We start from the raw sequence: 22249 nt of genomic DNA on the forward strand, positions 1-22249 counted from the left end.
AACATAAATTAAATGAATCACAACCAACAGACAGCATGTAGAAATAAAGGGATAAAAGCATCTTGTGAGTTGTTGGCTGCAAGAAGGGAATTTCAAGCTTAGACAAAGCATTGTTTCTCTAACTTCAGTCATTTGTGTAACACCTTTATGCATTTTTGCCATATGTACAAACTACCAGTACTATTTTTTTTTGACAAATATTCATTTATTAGAAAAAGGATTTTAAAAGCAATTCTATTGAATTGTATCTGTTTATATATATTTTTTAAACTACCAGTACTATTAAAATATCCAGTATTTTGTTTATATCAACTAACTTTTTCTATTTGCATAGTCCTAAACAATAACATCCATTAAATGGGTTTCATGTATTATTCATCTTTTTCTAATACATATTAGAATAAACAAAGAACTACTAAAATAAAAAATAGATCACCCATGAACCACCAGTAGATGTATAAAACACCGACATGGAGGATTCAAGGAAAGACCATACCCTAATTATTTCTTGTGGCACTTATATGAGAACTATAATTTTAATGTTTAGATGCCCATGTGTCCAGGGACCCAGGATAACTTGAATTTTACGTTTTCTTTTCTTTTCCATCTTAAAACTTTGTTTAGTTATTAGAACCTGCCCCAGCTTAATTGATAGATAATAAATAACCTATAGTTAAACATTTCTATCTATATATATAAAAAGCCAGCAACCGGAATGCCGTAATGACTGGTCGCTATGATGCCCACTGAGGCCAGCAAACCGGCCCAATGGCGGGGGGGTGTGGGGCAGGCTGGCCAACCTCCCACAGACCCTCCCTCAATGGGCCTCCACCACCCCAATCGGCCTGCAGTCATTCCCCTGAGCTGGCCCTGCCCCTGATTGCCCTTCCCACCCCAATAGGGGGTGGGGCTGGCCAGCCAACCTCCTGCAGCCCCTCCCCACAACTGGTCCTGCCCCCAATGGGCCCTCCCCACCCCATTCAAGGGCGGGGCCAGCCGGCCCACCGCCCATAGCCCCTCCCCATGGCTGGCCCCACCCCCGATCAGCCCCCACCACCTTCATCGGCCCACAGCCCCTCCCCCCCAAACGCCCCCCACACACCAATCAGGAGTAGGGCTGGCCAGCCAACCTCTCACGGCCCCTCCCCTGGATGCTGGCCCCCCGATCGGCCCCCCTCACCCCATTTGGGAGCAGGGCCGGCTGGCCCACCTCCCATAGACCCTCCCCACAACCAGCCCCCCCCCCCCCCAACAGGAACGGGGCCTGCTGGCCAATCGCCTGCAGCCACTCCCCCCAGCCAGCCTGGCCCTGATCTGCCCCAATTGGGGCCAGACTGGCCGGATCCCACCCATGCACAAATTTGTACACTGGGCCTCTAGTAATATATATAATAGTAATAACAGTCTGAGACCACAGTAGTAACATAAAAAGTTGAAAGGGAAAAGTTTCCTTTGGCTCTTTTTTAATAGTGCTGTCTTGCTGCCTATTGCTCTAAAGGAAAAAGAAATGTTTGTAGCTTTTCTAGGTAGAAAGAAGCTATAGAAACAATTTTACAAATTTAATGACTTTAATGGGAAAAGGAAAAGAATGATTCAAGTTCTATGGCATTCCTCTTGTGTATGTGTTGGTAACATGTAATGAGATGATGAAGAATCCAAAGGCATATACTGGGAGAGAGGGGTTAACTATGTCTCATGGAAACAAATGTTATTTTCTATTAAATTCTTATCCTTTAAGTGCATTAGAGTTGACTGTAAATATAAACAAAAGCCACTGGTGGGCAATTAAATTTGAAGAAGTGGCCCATAAAAAGTGGAATATTCAGTATGTATTAGAATCAGTTATACAACATCTGATTTAATAGTTAGATATTAAGCATTCCTCTTATAATACATGTTAAATAGCCTCAACAAATCATTTTCTGTAATGTAGCAAAATGACAATTTCAATGTAGTCTAAGGCTGGTAGGACAAGAACATTAAAGCAAATTAATCTCTAATCTTTTATCTACACTAAAAGGTTGAAAATCTGCAGGCATTTTTAACAAGAACTTTAAAATGAATTTGCCATTCCCAAAGTCATCTCACTAGACAGGAAAGAGGAACTTGGCATGTGACCAATAAATTATGAGAGAGCAACACTTTGGGGTTAGAGGGCACTGATGACTTCAACAAATCTCACCAGCTAGGGCAGCAGATTAAGCCAGGGGATAGGATGCCCTACAACCTTAACCTGTTAATACCTTTAAATTCTTAAGAATGACCTCTAGTCTGCTCTTTTATATTAGTTGTTAGTTACACTAATTACAGCTTAACTGGTATTGTTGGTACCAGTTTCCCCCTCAGAAGACATGTAGAGAAAGGTTATCTCTAATAGCTTCAAATAACTTCAGCTAAATTCTGTTGTACACATTAGGAGCACTTACTTCCAGTTCTGAAAGGGTCTTTCATAGACATCAAAGGAAAGACACTAAAAGCAATGTGTGTTTGTGGATTCTATAAAGCATTTCAGATAGGAAGCTGTAAAAATAAGAACAGTAACTTCTCCTGTGACTAGAACTTTAGAATAGTTTAAAACAAGGTAATTTATTTTTTATGTTTATTTTTAACAGATAAGGGCTGTGTGATTTCAAATATAAGGAGCTAGTTATATCTTAACCATGCAAGTGAAGTAAAAATACTTAGCCCATGAAATTCCCTCAAAATTTATGGTTTTTAGAAAGGAATAATGCAATTTCTATCATGATCTTTTAGAACCGTTTTAAGTTCAACATTTACACTGATGTTAACCTAACATTATATGGAATTGTGCAGAGATTCCAAGCCCATTTACAAAGATTCAAATACCATCTGTGAAGTTGCAGTAAATTATTCTGTAACATTAATCTTTAAACCAGGCACTAAATCAGAACAGAAACATACCAAAGAGATTTAAAAAGCAAGGGAGTCAACTGAATTATTGAGATTAATGTAAACAGTTTTACATATAACAGTTTACAGGTTCTCAATATTGCACTATTTTCACTTTGAATGAAACATATAAAATTACATCTTAAAAATAAATTACTAATATCTAAGTGATACCAGTATCAAAGATCTGTGAAAATGATGACTGAAGGGTGTTGTCAATCTACATGTGAGTTAAGAAATACAATGACAAAATTTTGAATATATAAAATAGATACAATAGAAAGTAACTATTAATGTTAAAAAAATAAACTTTGCTTTACAAAAGAATATCTTTAAACCAAACCTTTTGTTCTTACAGGATGCTGACCAACAGAATTTTGACTTAAATGAAACTTTTTGGGAAAATGAAGACAGATCATTAGAGTATGTGTTATCAAATCCAAAATGCTATTAATTTTCAGATTCTTCATTACCCATCACTTAAAAAGAAAAAAAACATTGCCAATTTAGCTATGACATAATGTTTTCTTATCACATTGATTGCAAGATATATTCAAACTTTAGGTAGTTAAAATTGTATCTTGTAATCAATGAAATGCAATATTTTATTATACATAGACTTGTCTATCAATATATTTAATGAATAAATTGTTTTTGTGAGAGCAATCCAATTGTGAAATATAATCACTGGGTGATATAAAATAAGTTTATTGTATATAAAACACTGAGAGGACATGGACCATCTATTTTCTATCTTCTCTGAGGATAGAAAAGGAGGAAGAACAGCTAATACATTACTGATTTCAGTTTGCTTGTCTAATTTATTGATTAACTAATGTCCTCACTTCATCCCACTAAGGATTTATGGTAAACTAGAGGCCTGGTGCACAAAATTCATGCATGGGGGGTGGTGGTGGTGGGGAGAGGTGTGTGTCCTTCAGCCCAGCATGCACCCTCTCCAATCTGGGACCCATTGGGCGATGTCCAACTACTGGTTTAGGCCCAATCCTTGGATTGGAATTCTCACAATCCGGGACCAGTGGCTCCAAACCGCTTGCCTGCATACCTGCCTGATTGCCCCTAACCGCTTCTGCCTGACAGCCTGATCGCCCCCTAACCGCTTTCCTGATAGCCTGATTGATGCCTAACTTCCCTCCCCTGCTGGAATGATCACCCCCAACTGCCCTCCCCTGCCGGCCTGATCGTCTACAATTGCCCTCCCCTGCCAGCCTGATCGCCCACAACTGCCCTCCCCTACCGGACCCACCTCTGCTGTGCGTGTGGCCATCTTGTGACGACGTTAGGGTGTGATGCGTGAGAGCATGACGACCACCTAGGCCAGTGGTCGGCAAACTGCGGCTCGCGAGCCACATGTGGCTCTTTGGCCCCTTGAGTGTGGCTCTTCCACAAAATACTGACTTCTGCGCATGGGCCACGAAGTTTCAATCGCACTGTATGTGCGTGCCCGCATGTGGTATTTTGTGGAAGAGCCACACTCAAGGGGCCAAAGAGCCGTGTGTGGCTCGTGAGCCGTGGTTTGCTGACCACTGACCTAGGCTATTAATAGTATAGATAAGAAGATCATATACAATAAAATAATTAAGGAAATAAAAAGGAAACTTGAACTGGGGAAAAAAAACAGATTGTAAGAACCTATGTTATTTTGATTAGATATAGAAATAATTTATAAATAACAAAATAGGCCCTAGATTTTAATTTTTCACTGTTATTTTAAAAAGGTAAAACATAATATATTTATCTGTGAGAGTTGCGGGACACTTTTGCCTTAAGTATAGGATCCTGTTAATTCCAAAGAATTCCTATGAAACAGAATATTAGAATCTACTATTAAGTGTTGAAAGATAGATACCAAATGAAAGTATGGTCGAGAGAAATTAATTACTGGGGAGAAAAATAACCCCAAAATATCAGTAACTCTCTTGCAAAGATTAATTTGGTTGTACCAATAGATAAAGTAGGATTAATATGAAGACTAGTGGACAAAGTCTGTGTATGTTCAAATGTTAAAACTGGTCTATGGAACAGATGCTACTAAACTATCTCAGTATGTGGGTAAATGAGTGAGCACCATCCTAGTGGAAGGTGCTAACTGGAATGAATATGACTGCAAGCAGGTTCTCCACAAAGTAGGTTTCACTCAGGCTCTATACAATAATCAGTAAACATAGCCAAAAACGATCTAAGGAACTGTGTGAACATTTAGATGCATTTCAGCATCGTGAACTCGGATAACAGTCTACTGATGGATCAGTTCAAGTGTTTAAAATGTAGGACCTTCTTGTATTTAGTCATCCCACATTTTCTGTTCTCTCTGTATGCTTGTGGCATATACATTAAGTTTTCAAAGTAACCAGAGAAACTGACACAAGAACAACTGTGGTGGACATGTCCAAAAACCCTTCTCTGAGGAAGGACTCCTCCACAACGCACATAGTCCTTGTTGTGCTAGCAATTACACTGCCATACTCCAGCCCCAACCCCCATTGATATGGCTGGCCCAGCACAGCCATTTAATCTCTCTGGTTTCAGTGATTAGTTTAGGGATCATCACTGTACCAAAGCAGGGCCGACCAGAGTTTTCACTAAGATTCTCATTCGATGCTAGAGCTTTTTCTGTGGGATGATGCTGAATAGAAGATGCTGCAACTGCTTGTAGCTACCCTTCCTTCCTAAATGCAAGAAAGAAAGAATCAGGCCAGTAGGCAAGCAAAATAAAGGAGATTAAGGGAAAGAAAGTCTTGATGACAGAGTTTGACCCACAATATCTAGTAGTACCAGTAATTTACCCATTTACATGAATAAATTACTTCTGTTAGAAGCTTGAATTGGACTTATGTAAATTACAATGAAAAGAGTTTGTATAGTAAGTGAAACAAGTAGATTGTATTCTACTCTTCGACTTTTAAAAAACGTGAGACTGATATCCACGTATGCATATCTGAATCTATAAAATAATTGTACAGTGGTGGCATTTTTTAATGTTAATGTGTGTTTAAAGGCAAGAAGTTTCTGGATTATCCATGTAAGTGATACAGATAACTAAAAAAGGGTAGGTAATCGAAAGTAATTTGTACTCAGTTTTCTAATACTTAAAATAATGAAGAGAGGAGGGGAGTGGGAGGAAAGAAGGCATTTATCCTTCTGATTATGCTTTCCTAGGCACAATTAAAAGTGGTTTGCACTTGTTGAGAACACAGGAGTTTGGCATGTGGGGAGAAGGGGAAAGGGGCACAGAAATGTACTAGTACCTGAAGAAAAGTGGCCCAAGGTCACAGCGGTGCTGCAGACAGTGCCATGAATAAACAGGCCACTCATCAACAATTGGGAGCTAGGAATAGCTATTTCTCTTGGGCAAGACAGCATAAGTCATAATAAATGATTTTCCAGAATGCATTTTCATAAACTATAACATTTAAACCACTTTAAGAACTGACAGGAAAATAACTGTCACCTAGCATTAAGAGTTGGATGAGCTATATTCCACCTCAAGTTGAATTATAAAGAACTCTAATAACAATATCTCCGTGTTCTCAGAATAATTACCTAACCCCCACTTCCTAAATATCCTTATTACAACCTCAAATAGTAACTTTTAAGAAACCTTAAGTTAGGCTATGTACCTTCTGGCTATTCTCTGTTGGTGCTAAGGATCTGAGAAGGCACTTGACCATTGGAATGCATCAAATGTGAGTCTGCTACTATAAGCAGACTTGTCACAGTTATTCACCTAACAACTGTTTCATTATATGTACTTTGGGGATTTCCAGAAATAATATATATTAGTAAGAAATAGATCTATTAGTACTGGATCCTAATAGACTTTTTGGCCTGCCTTCAAAACAAAATTAGTCTACTGAAATAACTTATGCTAAAAAGTGTCACTCGGTAATTAAAGACAAAGCATGCATGTCAAGACTCATGAATTTATTGATGGCTTCTGACACTGGTGAGTTTGCATGCTTTGGGAAAAAATTAACCTTCAAATTTTACATTGATACTAAGGACTCATTATAGAAGGTTTGTAAGGGTTACCATATGTGTTAAAGCATTTCAATATTCATGGATGTAAGCAACATTGAATTTAATAACAACCAAAGAGCATAGGTTTTTAATTTTGCAAAAAAGAGCATTACTAAGCACTACATTGTTCTTTATGCCTAAGTAATTTTCAATAATTCTTATGGTTTTTTGTTGTTGTTGTTGTTCTTGGACTGACTCTGTACAGGACTATTTTAGTCATTCCTATTTACCATGAGAATAAAACAGATGAAGTAATTATTTGTCGACAGTCACTTGTTTGATACACAATATACTGATATCTATTCTCCCTTGAGCATCATGTTAAGCACTCTCTTGTGTAGTGAGCTGTGGGCAGAGACAGCATGACAGAGGCAGAGACAACGAGCTTTCTAATCAGACATTATTTTTTATAATCAGAGTCAACTAGGCTACTACTTAAGATGTCTTTAGTGCCTGATGGTTTTTCAATCACCAAACCCTTCCCAGGGTTTCTGATGATACTGTAATAAGCTTAAAGGAATTTATTAACAACTTTTTATCAAAAGCCTAGTGGAGACAAGTGACTCTTGAGAAGAACAGGCCCGTGGATTTGCTAGCCATGAACAACATTAGATTTGCTGACTAGCAGTGCCAAGGCAAACCATCAGGAAGAGTTATGCCAGTACAAAATTATTTTAATTCCTTAGATCTTACTATTAAAACTTAGGCTGTTATAAGTCAATATAAGAACCAGCCACATGAAGAATGATTTTGTGCCCTAAATGACAACAATAACATCAACAAAAGTATTAACAAGTAAATGATCTACTGGGTCGTTCAATGTTTCTTTAAGATTGACATATTAATCTTTACACTTAATGGTAAGAAGATACTTCTTCTAATGCATTTTGTAAGACTCATGTAATTATGTTCATGTACTGAGAACTATAACTTTTTTGCTGTGACTGTCAGGATTTTAACCACCACATTCAACTCTCAATTGAAGTAACTAATCGCAGCCCGATTTTCACTCGAAACAAACTCCTTTCACTTTTCCTTCTATTACTGACTTTGGGTCTTTCCTCTCTCTCTTCTCACACCCTCAACTTAACTCCTAGCTATATTTCAAGTACAGTGGGGCCCTGACTTACGAGTTTAATTCGTTCTGAGACCGAGCTCGTTAAGGAGCTCATTAATTCAAATTATTCTATCAACTCAATGCAAAAAACCTGCTGAGAGACAGCTGGTATCTCAAAAAACTCGTCAGTCGGGACACTTGTAAGTCAAGGCCCCACTGTATTAGCTCAAGTTGTCCCTGCTTTTAAGATTGTTCCCAGACATGCCTCACGGAATCATGTGCTTCTTCCTCTGTATTGTTCTCCTGCCTATTCCTCGAGCACTGGCGACTTGATAGGGTGACCCCTATTCTATCATTTCTTTCCTCTAACCTATGTATTCTTTGTCTAGTTCAGATCTTCAGTGCCTAGCCCTTAACCAGTGCTTAGTACACATTCAATCACTGAGAGGGTACAGAGGTCTAACTCTGCTGCTTGCTAGAAAGTGAGAACATAGAACCTGAAGGAAGAGGAGGAGTTGGTTTGAGGCCACAGCAATGATGTCTGGGAGATGGTCAAAAGCTGCTATGCTGGGCATTATTATTTTGCTGCCATGTTCTGGCGTATTACCTTTGATCTACATGGCTCATATTTTGCATAATGTATTTAAAATATGAACATTAATATATATATGTGCTCATGTTTTGTTGTTTTAAATCCTCACCTGAGGATATGTTTTTATTGATTTTAGAGAGACAGGAGGGGGAGAGAGAGAAACCTTAATGTGAGAAACATCAATTGGTTGCTTCTTGCATGCACCCTGACAGGGGATCAAACCCCCAACCCAGATATATGCCCTAGCTAGATATTAAATCCACAACATTTTGGTGCACAGGACAACACTCCATCAAACTGAGCCACCAGGCCAGGGTTATATGTGCACATATTCTTGAATAACAAATGAGAAACCAAACCACTGCTCTATTTATACTTTCAAAATTTAATAATATTTACAAGAATATTAGTAGTATAAGAATACATGTAGTCAGTCCTAGCTGGTTTGGCTCACTTGATAGAGTGTCAGCCTGTGGACTGAGGGTCCAGGTTCCATTCTGGTCAAGGGCACGTGCCCGGGTTGTAGGCTCGATCCCCAGTAGGGGGCGTGCAGGAGGCAGCCAATCAATGATTCTCATCATTGATGTTTCTATCCCCCCCCCCCCCCCGCTTCCTCTCTGAAATCAATAAAAATATATTTAAAAAAAGAAACAGAATACTAGTATGTGTAGTCAGATAATATAATTAAATGTATATGTATATTTGTGTTTAGGACAGATGGAGTTTTATAGGTGAGTCGATAAATGCATATGGAGGTAAACATGCTAAAGATTTATAAGATGTTCCACTGAATAAATAAAATCATTACTGTCCTCATTAAAACAATGATAGAAAATCTATACTTGTTTTTTAGTAGAAAGTGGTATTTCATTTATGTGTGGTTTTATTTCAACTGCAGTATCACTGGATCAACTGTGAGAAAATATTTAAATCTCACAAATTCAAGCACCTTCTGTTTCCTAAATGTTCACATGTTGTATATATGTGCACAGAGAATGTTCACCAAATAAATTGTTTACTGACTAATGCAAGAAACTCAGTTTAAAAATAAAAATGATAATTTTTTTTTATGAAGTGTGCCATTTCTGGAAACTCAAATAAAAAGGATAAGGATTATTTCACTTTTCATTTAAAAGCGTAACATTTTTGTTAGTATTTTACTTAAAATTTCTTGGCCCAGAAGACAAAAATTTATGGCTTTAGATTAACTACTTTAATGACGTGACACAGAAGGAGCAAAACATTCTTTTCTACCTGTGGTGTTGGGGTGATTGCCTTTTCAGGAGAGAAAAGAACAACAGATAAATCTTTGTTTGGTAGGCCTATTCCCACCTCTCCTCTTTAGTTTAACTCTCAAAGGTAATATATATTTAGTGAGCAGACAGGTGCCATAAAAGTACGTCTGAAATGAGGTAACCATTTATAATATTTGCATGCATTTAAAGACTCATTATTACAGGAAAAAATGATTTACATTTCATATACTAAGCAAACGTACTAGGTGTCTACTTAGGTTTAGCAATTTCTTAAAACTACCTATGAAAACAATCAGTGTCTAAACACTTGCTATTAGCTGTTGCAGATCTGCTTTTCATAAATATAACCCAATCACAATAAATTAAAGGCAAGTCACTTGACTGTCTGGTCACATTAGCTGGATGAAATTCGTGGCTGACAATGCTGAACAGAAAGTGACAGGGTTTTCTCAACCGGTTTACATATCAATTTTTCTGGGGAAAGCAGGAATATTATCTTTATCAAAATATCTAAAATTTTCTTCCTAAGACAATTCCTCTGAATCTCACTGATGAGAGTTCAATTGTTCTACTCTTAAAATAGATAGAAATAAGTAGGCACTGAAATTCTTCAACCCATAAAATTATTGGTTGGGAGGTAAAAATGTTATTTTTCTTGAAGTTGTCCAACCCTGGAGTGGGGACATTACCTATGTGAGTGCCTAGAGACAAGATGCAGATGTGGGGCTGCTTAACTCTATAGCTAATGTCCTTTCCTTCCCATCACAACTCCTCCTTTACATATATTCACTTTTTTGTACAAAAAAAGAAACAAGTCTCTCTGCCTTCCTATGCCACCCCACCCCCAATCCCCAACGCACATCCACATTTTCCTTATATCAGGAGTGGTAGGTTTATTAATTGAATTGTGTCCCTGCTCCTCCAGTGTGTGTGTGTGTGTGTGTGTGTGTGTGTGTGTGTGTGTGTGTGTGTGTGTGAGAGAGAGAGAGAGAGAGAGAGAGAGAGAGAGAGAGAGAGAGAATAGTCATAACCTCCCAGCACCTCAGAATGTAACCTTATTTATAGGTAGGTTCTTAACATAGGTAATCAAGTTAAAGTAAGGCATTAGAGTGGGCCCTAATCCAATGACTGGTGTCCTTATAAAGGGGAAAATTTGGACACAGAGACATGCATAGCAGGAAGGCAATGTAAAGAGACAACAGAAGATAGTCATCAACAAAGGAGGAGAGAGGCTTGGAACAGATCCTTCCCTCACAGCCCTCAGAAAGAACTAACACTTGATCTTGGACTGCGGGTCTCCAGAACTGTGAGACAAAAAGTTTCTGTTCTTTAAATGGCCCAATCTGTGGTACTTTGTAATGGAAGCCCTAGTAAACTAATATAGTAGGCTTTGGACATAAAAACTATAATGAGTGGGCATTCAGTGAAGAAATAGCATGAATAAAGGCAGGACTGAACTTGCATTTGGGAGAGACAATTGAGACCACAGCAGATGAGAAAGGAAAGATTAAGTGGGAGTCACTGTAGGAGGACTAGTGTCACCTGACTCTGTAGACTTCCTTCCTATAATCTGTATTCTCGTAGCCTCCATGTTCAATCTGTGGTTTTGTTCTTATTCATGGAGACTCATTCAATTATAGGCTGGAAACAAATTCAGAGATCATTCCTTTAAATTACATAATGCTGTACAGGTTTTCACAAATCTTTATCTAAATCCCTCATCATATGTTCCCTTACAAAGTGGTCATTTGTCCTAGTATGCATTTATTAATATACTAGATGCATTTATTAATATACCACTGGCTCCTAACCGCTCGCCTGCCTGCCTGCCTGATTGCCCCTAACCACTCTGCTTGCCTGTCTGACCACCCTAACCACTTTGTCTGCCTGCCTGATTGCCCCTAACCCCTCTGTCCGCCTGCCTGATCACCCCTAACCAAGAGCCTGCCTGCCTGATCATCCCTAACACACACTGGAGGAGCAGGGACACAATTTGCCCCTAACTGCCTCTGCCTGCCTGCCTGATCGCCTCTAACTGCTCATCCGCCTGCCTGATCGCCCCTAACTGCTCACCTGCCTGCCTGATCACCCCTAAACACTCGCCTGCCTGATTGCCCCTGCCTGTCTGCCTGATCGCCCCTAACTGCTTGCCTACCTGCCTGATCACCCCTAACCACTCTGCCTGCCTGCCTGAAGCCCCTAACTGCTCGCCTGCCTGCCTGATCGCCCTAACCGCTCGCTTGCCTGCCTGATCACCCCTAACCACTCTGCCTGCCTGCCTGAAGCCCCTAACTGCTCGCCTGCCTGCCTGATCGCCCTAACCGCTCGCTTGCCTGCCTGATTGCCCCTAACCACTCTGCCTGATCGCCCCTAACTGTTCACCTACCTGCCTGCCTGATCACCCCTAACCGCCTCTGCCTCGGCTCTCGCCACTGCAGCTTCGTCAGGAAGGACGTCTGGAATGACAAACGTCCGGAAGGTCGTTTGGCTGTCTGGTCTAATTAGCATATTACGCTTTTATTATTGTAGATAATACAGTATTTAGTCTGAATTGGAAAGGCTTACATTAGAAGTGCTTCAGGGCCATTACAGGATACTGAGCTAAAGATACCCAGACAATTTAGAACACTAGGAATGACCTATTAGACAGGTACTGTGGCAAGGAAAACTCTTGAAAGTAAAGTGGCTAAGGGGAAGGTGTTTCATAAATTCTGAAATTGCAGATCTACAGTCAGGGTACCTTTTGAAAATGTGATTAAGTTATCATCACTATCTTTAAAGAAAATGAACATATACTGTACAAATACACTATTCTGCTTATACTCTAAAGGGGCCCAGTGTCTTCAGGTTAAAAATACCTGCCTTGTCTAAAGAAAACAAGATCAAAGGAACACTTGACAAGGAAACATTTTCAGAATGGCGGTGAAATACTATGAAGCAAGTGGTCGGAATTTATGCTTTTAATTGAGGGAGGGGGCAATCTGGCAACTTTGAAGACTTTGGACTGTTGTTTGGCATCTGCCTCTACTAACTATTCCACTGAAAAAGTTGTGACTAAAGATACCAGTGGCACAGCTGTTAGTGAAATGATATATCTTACTTGATAGATGTTACTTGATCTCGTACATTTGACACTGTTAACCACCAACACCACACTTGGTTTTCTTCCAACTCCAAGGGTGGTTCTTTCTCATTTTTGAGGGATCTTATTATCAATCTTCAATCTCTGAAAAGTATGAAATTTTTAAATATCAAGGTTTCCTCAAGGTCTAGCCTTTTCTCTTTCAAGAGCACCAGTGATGGAAAATCTCATTTTAAATGATGTAAAGGCTGATCAGTGACTCATAAGTACCTGCCTAAACCAAGATACAGCAGCTGTGAGTGGTGCAGCTGTACAGGTGCTGAGGCAGACCCTGGGTAGACAGACCCTGGGAGCTGTTACCATTTCTCCAAATCTGCAGGGGCTGCAGAATTCAAGGAGCAGCCTGGCCCACAGCCTCCTAACAGCATTTAGGAGCTGGATGTTCACAGCTCAATTGCAGTCATTCATCCTGGCAGTAAGCACTGCCTGACCCTCTACAGAAACATCTCCCTTCCTAGGCTTTCCAGAGGGCTGTCTAGGCAAAGGAAGGAATGTGGTTGGTGCTATGTGACTTTAAGTAGGATAGCCCAAGGGTAAGTGATTAATCACCTATTAAATCTAGGGCCAACCAATTGAAGGTTAGCTCCATTTTCACTAACCTCTCTTTCTTCAGACACTGAGAACAACAACAACAACAAAAATTACATACATTGAAATAAATCAGAAAAACTAGAAAAAATAAAAAAGCTTGTTCTTTGAAATTACCTATGGATGACTTCTTTGTAAGACTGATTAAGAAAGAAAAACTGACAAGACTAGTAAGAAAAAAGAACATACACTCAGATATAACATATAGTAATAGATAAGTTATAAAACAATAAATATCACATGCAGAGATATGGCACCAGATGTGGGAAAACACAGAGTCTGAATGGTATTTGTTTGGCATATGATGACCAGAACTGACTGGTGTAGAGGTAGAAAGCCAGAAAAGACCAATTTTATAGAAGAGGTTCGAAAAGCAACTTACGATGTACCATCATAAAAGCCACAAGAGAATGTGTATCACCTATCACAAATATAATCTAAAAAGCCTATGAGCTCAAGCCCTGGCCAATTTTGCTCAGTGATTAGAGCATCAGCCCATAGATCAAAGGATCTTGGGTTTGATCCCCGGTCAAGGACACTTACCTAGGTTGCAGATTTGATCTCCAGCCCCCAATTGGGGTGTGTGCAGGAGGCAACCAGTCGATGTCTCTCTCTCCCCATCCTTCCACTTTTTCTCTAAATATCAATGGAAAAAATATCCTTGGGTGAGAATAAATTTTTTTTTTGAAAAGCCTTAAGAGGTTTTTTAGAAAGAAAGGGAAATTCCCAGGGAATAAACCAGATGGAGCTCAAAAGCAGAGAATTACGCCGGAGCTGAGCCAATGCGGTCCAGTTTGCCAATCTCAGTAACTAAGGAGTCTAAAATACAATGACGGTGGCAGGACAGGAGCTAAACCTGTTGGACTACATAAGGTGGAGATGTGAATTGAGACCCCCACTTTAAGCTGGGGCACTCTAAAGAAAAGGTGAACTAGAAAAATACCTCATCTTTCAAGAAGGAGAGAACAAGCAACATGCGTGTTTCTTTAAGGACTCCAGGTAGGCTCTGTGTACCCCTCTATTCCTTCCTCAAACCTTCCCCTGAAGGGAACTAATATCCTGGACTCTGTGTCTGGGTTTACACGAAGCTTTACTTGTTCTGATAAAAGTGGTATACTGAAAGTCTACTGGGCCTTGAGTTTTTCACTCATTATTGTGTATAAAAACTAAACCCTGTTTACTAATAACCACAAGGAATGAGACACAATTAACATTCAATTAATAAAAAAAGAAACAAAATATCCGAACCATCTATGTATTGTAATGTATTTTAAAACCAATGCTAGGTAAAAACAAAAGGAAAAACACAAAGCAGAATAAACTTCAATTTCCATTCCTAAGTTTTTAAAAATTACTCCCACCCTATGACCCCTTCCTACATATGGATTCTTAGCTTCTTTCGACAGTGAACCATAACTAATGCTGAAGCCCCGACGGGAGCGCCAGGGATGTTTCCCAGCACGGCTCTCCCCAGAAGGTCAGGCCCTCAGTTGGAAAGCCTGGGGGCGCCCGGAGTGGTGCTGGGGGCAGAGAGGAGGGCGCCTCCCTCAGGGAAAGGGGCTGAGGAGTACAAGGGTGTAAAGTAAGGTCCCCCATAGCTGGGGGGACCAAAACGGAGCCCCGATGCTAGGGGAAAGCATACTGTTCCCCCTGGGAAAGGAGGCCTGGCAACCCCCACCTCCTCCGGTGGACAGAAATCATTAGTTGGCAGACTGCCCATCTTGCTCCGGTTATAGAACCAAACTTGGACCAGGTCCTTCCGCAGCCGAAGCTGCCCAGCGATGCGGCTCATTTGCTGGGCTGTGGGCTTCGGGCACTGCAGGAAGAATTGCTCCAGGTTGTTTCCGATGCGCCTCTCCCTGCTTGCCCGTCTCCACTTCTGAGCCTGGTGCAGGATCATCTCCATTCTGCATAAGCCCAGAAGGTTCTTGGTATCCACTTCCTCCAGCCACTTTCTCAGCAACGGGCGCAGCTTCCACCTGTTGGCGAGGCTGAGCTGCTGGGCCTCGAAGCGGCAGATGGTCGTCTGGCTAAGCACCTTTCCAAAAAGAGCGCCCACAGCGAACCCCACGTCGGCCTGCGAGTACCCAAGGGTCATCCTCCTCTCTCTCAGCTCCTTGGCCAGCTGTTCCATCTCTTTCTCCACGGCCGAGAGGTCCTCGGGCAGCGCCAACCTCGGGATGTACCGCAGGGCGCTGAGAGGCCCACGGAGAGTGCCTTCCGAAGGGCTCTGCAGCCAGGCCCCCGCCTCGCCAACTCCGACCCGGGCCTCGCAGGGCACCACCCTGCCCCGCAATTTGTATGACTGGGGATTCAGGGGCACCGCCCACACCTCAGGGCTCGGGGAGATTCCCATCTGGATGCCCGGCCTGACCATCAAACTGCCAGGGGCCGCATGGGCACTCAACCAAATTGGAGTGTCAATACCCACTGGCATTGGCCCTCTGGGCCCGCCCCCACCACCAGCTGGCTGAGGGGACAAGTGGGAGGGCTTGCGCTCCGCCATGGAGTAAAACCGCACCCCACGCAGGAAGTCTGGTAGGAACTGGTGGCTCTCGAGGCTTCACAACAGCCACCTACCTGCCTTGCCCTCGAGCCCCGCCCCCCAGAGGGTGGAGATGGCAGTGCAGGCAAGAGAAACAGGCCAAGGGTGTCTTCCGTGGTGGGGAAATCCAATAGACCCACCGGTTAAGTCTTAGGGTCTCCAGGGTTAAGGAAATACGTCCTCTACCCTGAACTTTCCTTCCACCTCCCTCCCTGAGCTTTGCACCTCCAAGCTGCCTGGGATTCCTTAGTCACTGCCTCCATCGTATCCCTGAAAGGACCTAGGTATTTACTTACAGCCCTTCAGAACTCGGGTATCTACTTCCTTTCCTCCACATGATTTGAACGACCCCATTTGGCTTCACAAACGTTTGTTAAACGTCTATATGCCAGGTATCTCTGGGACTGGCCTTCAATCCATTAACTGTCCCCTCATGCTGTCTTTATGGTCACAGTACTGCCAATAGTCTCTCCTTTGCACATACATGTTCATGCCCTGTGTCCCAAGAAACCTAAACATCGCTGCCTGACTTTCCAGTTAACATTAATTTTCTGTCAGACTCTACCCCTCACCCCCACACTTTGCCAGATTCCACTCTCTCACGGGGCCAAGTTCTCAACTGATTCCATGTTTCTCCCACCAGCCCTTAAAGTCCTTTGCACCTCATCCTACTTCGGCTTCCAGGTTCAGAATTCCTGCCTATAATGGAGACCTATGTGCTTCATCTCCCTTCCCCTCTGGAGGCAGGTCTCGGACTGGCCTTACCAGCTCTTCCCCACTGACTGCTCCCTGCAATACCTGACTCACCAACACCAGGTTCCCCTCATCCTGGTTCCTTGCACATTAGAGACCCAAGAATCTTAGAATATTTTCCCCTCCACTACGTCTGCAGCTCAGGCACCCAGTCTTAGGGCATGGGTGGAAAAAGCCAATGAGGGATGGGGAAGAGAAGAAAAACATCAAGTTCAAAGCTCCTAAGAGGACAGTGACCTGGGCTGGACAATCCCGTTCACTCTCCAATTCAAGCATGATGTGTTTCTGCCACCACGTCCACTGAAATTGGTCTTCTAGAAATCATTGGTGACATTCCAACTGTCAAATCTGATGGTTTTAAAAAAAATCTGTATCCCACTATACTTCTGTGTAGTATCGGACAATGCTGACTACTCTTCTTGCTCCTTCTCCTTTTTAAATTTCCATGAAATGCCAAATCTGTATTTCAGACTTGACTTTTAATGTCCAGTTCTGTATTTCCCAGTGCCCCAAATAAAATTCATTATCTGTACTTCTTCTATATCTGCTTTCCTCCAAGGCTCCCTAAGCTGGTTAATGGCATCATCATTGAAGCTTAAACCTAGGAGTGGTTCTTGACCTTGCCTATACTTTATAGGGAATCAAATTTTACTTTAATAGGTCTTCTAAAACATCTGAACTCTAGCCTCATCTTACTGTTTTAATTTAGGCCACATTACCGGCCGGTAGCTATGATGCACACCGACCACCAGGGGGCAGAGGCTCAACGCTGGAGCTGCTCCCTGGTGGTCAGTGCGCTCCCACAGCCAACCTCCCGCAGCTAGCCAACCTCCCATGGTCCCTCCCTAGGTTGGCAGGCCCAATTGGAACTAGGCAAGATGGCCCCAATTGGCCCCGATCACCATCCAGGCTGAAGGACCCCACCTGTGCACAAATTCGTGCATCAGGCCTCTAGTAACATCATAATTAACTTCCTCTGCACCTCCTTTCAACTTTATCTTGCATACCGCTGTTAGAGTAATTTGCCAAAACCCAGACCAAACCTGACCAAATGAAAATCTAACCATGTCATTTTCCTCTTAAATTTTTTTTTCAAAATCTAGCCCCTCTTCCCCCAGGCCACAATATCAACAATGAAACTCCTGAGTGTGGAACACGTGGCTTTTCACCATTTGGCCCCTCCCTTTTGTCCTCCTTTCTTCTCTCCATGCCTCCCTCTGCCAATTCTTTCCCAGCTTCATCTACCAAACACCTCCAACTCCCTGCGCCCCACCTAACTGCGTGCTCAGTGAGAATATCCCACTTTGCACTAAAGATGCCATGCTTTCATGATTATTACATCTTATTCATGCTGTTCCTTCTGTCTGAAATGACTTCCCCCTGCTTCTTGGTCTCAATCTCTCATGTCATTCGGGCTTCTGATCTAATGTCATCTCATTAGACACACTCTCTAAAACAGCATCTATCACTCTCTGTTTCCTTCAGTATCCTTTATTTTTTATTTTATTTTTGCATTAGCAGTATTACCATCTAATATATAATTGTTTGTCTATATGTTTATTGTCTGTTTCCCTGCTGCCAAGAGAGCAGGGACTATGCCTAGTTCACTGCTGTCTACAGTGCTTACAACTGTGCTTGGTTCACAGAAGGTGCTCAGTAAACATTTGCTGAACAAATGAAGCATCATGTATTTCTAGTCACCTTTAAGATACAAGTTAGAGGTCACTGTATGATAAAGCCTTCCCCCAGGCGGTTAGTTACTGCTTTTGTGGTTCTCCTTTTGACATATGTTTTCATTATAACATTTATCTGAAATTATTTATTTTATGTTTCCATCTTTCCAACTAGAGTGTGAAGTACTTAAGGGCCTTATTATAAAGCCTGGAACATAATAGAAACCCGACTGATATACTGTCCAATAAAGATTTGCTTAATGAATGAATGAGTTTTCATCTTTACAATTCTGAAAGTAAATCACATTTAGCTCCAGTTTAACCATGAGAAACTTGACCTTCCCATCCTTTCTCTCCTGTACCAGAATAAGGTCCTTAAACACCTCTTTCAAGATGGGGGGCTAGCACCATGAGACTAAATTCAACAGCTCTACAGGTAATGAGGTTGTGGATATGGCTGTGTATGTGATGATTTGTTTGTTGTCTGCATCTCTACTGCAATTACAGTCAGAACGTGTGTGGCCAAGAGCAGGGAGGGCCCTTGTCTGTTTGGTTCACTGTGAAATCCTCAGCACCTGGAACTACATCTGGCACAGAGTGGGAAGCCAGTTTAATGTTAAATAAATGAATCTCTGCAGTGTTAATGGTGAAAAGATCTCCATATTTCTTTGTGATAAGTTTCAAGATGATGGTCTATGAAAAATAATTTACAATATATAAAATTTTGCTTAAGAATAATTTTGCTCATATGTACTCTTTCCAGGTCTACCTACATACTATTTTTTTTTTCAAACTTACAAAGCAACTAGAATGAACAGAATGAAAGATCATAAAGAGGAGAACAGAGAGCAACTGTATAAATTAAGGCCCACATATGGAAACCAGCCCCTTTGCAAAAAAGCACCACAGAGAAAAAGCTCAGTTGTCTAAAGCAACAGTTTACTAAAAATATTTTTAGTGAATTGGACAAAAGTTCAAATGAACTTGAGGAAAGCTTATTATATTAACTGAGCTGAAACTTAGTAGCTAAAACTATTTACTAATTTAAAAAATAAGGCTATATTGACTTGAAGTGTTTTAAAATTAACTTGGATGCTCTTAATTAAGGTTTTCTCTGTACTTGGTCAGATTTCATCTGCCAAGGTGCCTATCTCCTGGTTTATGCATATGTGCTGTCACAAGTAAAAGCCCATACTCTTAAGGGAAGTCTTGACATCTCCTTAAAAGTATATTTAATGGGCTATGGAAATGGGGTGATCTGCAAAAAAAGGCAGGAGCACATTTGGTTGGAACAGAAATAGAGTTCAGGGGAAGGCAGGTGATGGGGATGCCCCAGACAACCAGCACTGTATGGGCTGTGGTGCTTGAAAAGCTAATCCATCACCTTCAACAAATACGGAGGCCTCTCAGTAAGTGATTAGATTACAATGTAAGAAAGCAGCTCAGTCTTATCCATAGGGAATTAAGAAGTAAGGATAAGAATCACAGGATCCCAGGCCCCATATATTTAGAATCTAAATGGAGAGTAAAGAAACTGTCAGAAAGCAGGATGGCTACACTTGCACAAGGAAAAGTTAACAGTTTCTATTATTAGGATCCTGGAATTAAAAGAAGTTAACTTGTAAGCAGAAATGCACCAAGTGTTAGTATATGCATTATTAGGCTCTCCCTAACTATCCTTTATTCCAAGACGGCATGACCAACTGCCAAGATCCACTAACGGTTAAGAAGCAGGGAATAGTGGAGGGCAGGTTAATAACAAGCATCCTTGTAGGGCTTGGCTCAAGTCTCCTCTCTTTGGCAAGCTCTGCCCATATTCTTAGGACCACAGTGATCTCTGACCCCTTTGAACTCCCCGCCTTTCCACTCAGATACCCTGGCTGCCCTAAACAGTTAGCTGCGGCTTCATGTTTTAGCTCTCTATGTAGGAAATATGGAACCTCGCAAACAGACATTACAGATATGATTTATTTTGTAGTCATGTAAAAACGTGCTAATGCACATGCTATCTTCAATGCGCTTAGCATAGCAAGTGTATAAAACACCTGATGTGAGGGAAGTCTGGCTTTGACTTACTCCATCATGCTGATCAATTCTCATTGGTTTGGAAGGTAATCTTTGCTTCCTCATTTCTCCAAAAGCATCTCTCCCAGAGTTGCTCATGCTCCAGATAAAGGACTTAAGAATATATGTGAATTAATTTTTGTACAAGGGGACAAGCTATAGTCCAGCTTCATTCTTTTGCATGTGGCTTTCCAATTCTCCCAGCATTATTTATTAAAGAGGCGTTCTTTGTCCATTGTGTGTTTTTGGCTCCTTTGTCAAGAAGATGTACTACATATACACAATGGAATACTACTCAGCCATAAGAAAAGATGAAATGCTGCCATTTGTGACAACATGGACAGACCTTGAGAGTATTATGCTAAGTGAAATAAGTCAGAAAAAGCTAAGAACCATATGATTTCACTTGCATGTGGGATACAAACTGAAACTCGCCCTTCCCCTCCCCCTCCCCCTCCCCCACCCCTACCCCAGGGGCATTACCACAGGCTTCCTCACTCCCAAGCTCAGTCTAAGGCCTTACTTTGCCTCTATGACTTGTTTCTAAGCCCACTTCTCCTAGGAATTGCCTCTTCCACGTCCGTGGTTTTATACGTAAATGTTCTCTTGTAGTTGGAGTCTTGGCTCTGAATTCTTTTGGAGCCAGCATCCAACCACTGAGGTTGCTGAACCCAGGTCCGGACTGACCCCATGGGTTTAACACCCAATGGCCCCCCTTGGCCCCCACCCCAGTTCTATCTACACTAGGATTCTACTTATTCTCCCCTCTCCACTGCTTCCGTCTCCTTCCCTCTTCTCAACTGAATTTGTAATGTTTAAGAAAAAAAGAAAAGAAAAGAAAAAAAACCCTGAAACTCACAGACACAGACAGACAACAGCACGGTGGTTACCAGAGGAAAAGGGGTGAAGGGCAGTAAAGGATAAAGGGGGCCAAATATATGGTGACGGAAGGTGAACTGACTTTGGGTGGTGGGCACACAATGCAGTAACAGGTCATGTATCAGAAAAATGTATACCTGAAATGTATATGACCCTATGAACCAATGTCATCCCAATAAATTTAATTAAAAAAAGAATATATGTGAAGTTTCATTTTACATATATGTGAAATATATCTCCAAACACACACACACACACACACACACACACACACACACACCATAAGAGCCCAACTTTTTAATGTGATTAACTCAACAGAGCAGACCAGATGTAAGAATGGTGTAAAAGTTAGAGAGGATGATGGTGTTAATTTTACAGTTTCCCCCACTCTGCAGAGGCCCTAGAACAGGGGTGGGCAAACTTTTTGACTCGAGGGCCACAATGGGTTCTTAAACTGGACCGGAGGGCCGGAACAAAAGCATGGATGGAGTGTTTGTGTGAACTAACGTAAATTCAAAGTAAACATCATTACATAAAAGGGTACGGTCTTTTTTTTTTTTTTTTAGTTTTATTCATTTCAAATGGCCTGCAGGCCGTAGTTTGCCCACGGCTGCCCTAGAAACTCAGCACTGACACCAAAGGGCAGGTGTAGGTCCTTAGGAACCACATTAATCAAGGGACAAAACAGAAGGCAAAGGCAGGAGACAAGATCCAGAGACCGGCCACTGGGAAGTCCCGCTCTGAGTCTA

At 41.5% G+C, this 22249-nt stretch overlaps 2 protein-coding genes across 16 annotated transcripts in view; both read right to left on the bottom strand.

The window, feature by feature from the left end:
* The window catches only part of FAM172A (family with sequence similarity 172 member A), a 382386-nt gene that overhangs the window by 91423 nt on the left and 268714 nt on the right, over positions 1-22249 (bottom strand). The window contains exon 11 of one of the 15 annotated variants that reach the window (XM_036309831.1): positions 13054-13082. The exons of the other annotated variants lie outside the window; for them this stretch is intronic. Within the exon in view, the coding sequence (XP_036165724.1) occupies positions 13069-13082 (14 nt within the window). The 3' untranslated portion in view covers positions 13054-13068. Of the gene's footprint in view, positions 1-13053; positions 13083-22249 lie in introns of those variants that run through there. 15 annotated transcript variants of the gene reach the window in all.
* On the bottom strand, positions 14259-20658 carry POU5F2 (POU domain class 5, transcription factor 2). Its single transcript, XM_036309838.1, has one exon. It carries the CDS (start codon positions 16090-16092, stop codon positions 15073-15075), a length of 1020 nt encoding a protein of 339 aa, XP_036165731.1. The 5' UTR covers positions 16093-20658; the 3' UTR covers positions 14259-15072.

Source organism: Myotis myotis, unplaced genomic scaffold (genome assembly GCF_014108235.1).
Source record: "Myotis myotis isolate mMyoMyo1 unplaced genomic scaffold, mMyoMyo1.p scaffold_m19_p_5, whole genome shotgun sequence".
Classification (NCBI taxonomy): domain Eukaryota; kingdom Metazoa; phylum Chordata; class Mammalia; order Chiroptera; family Vespertilionidae; genus Myotis; species Myotis myotis.

Coding starts and splice junctions, on each gene's coding strand:
- POU5F2 (XM_036309838.1), bottom strand. CDS start 16,092: ATGGCGGAGCGCAAGCCCTCCCACTTGTCCCCTCAGCCAGCTGGTGGT.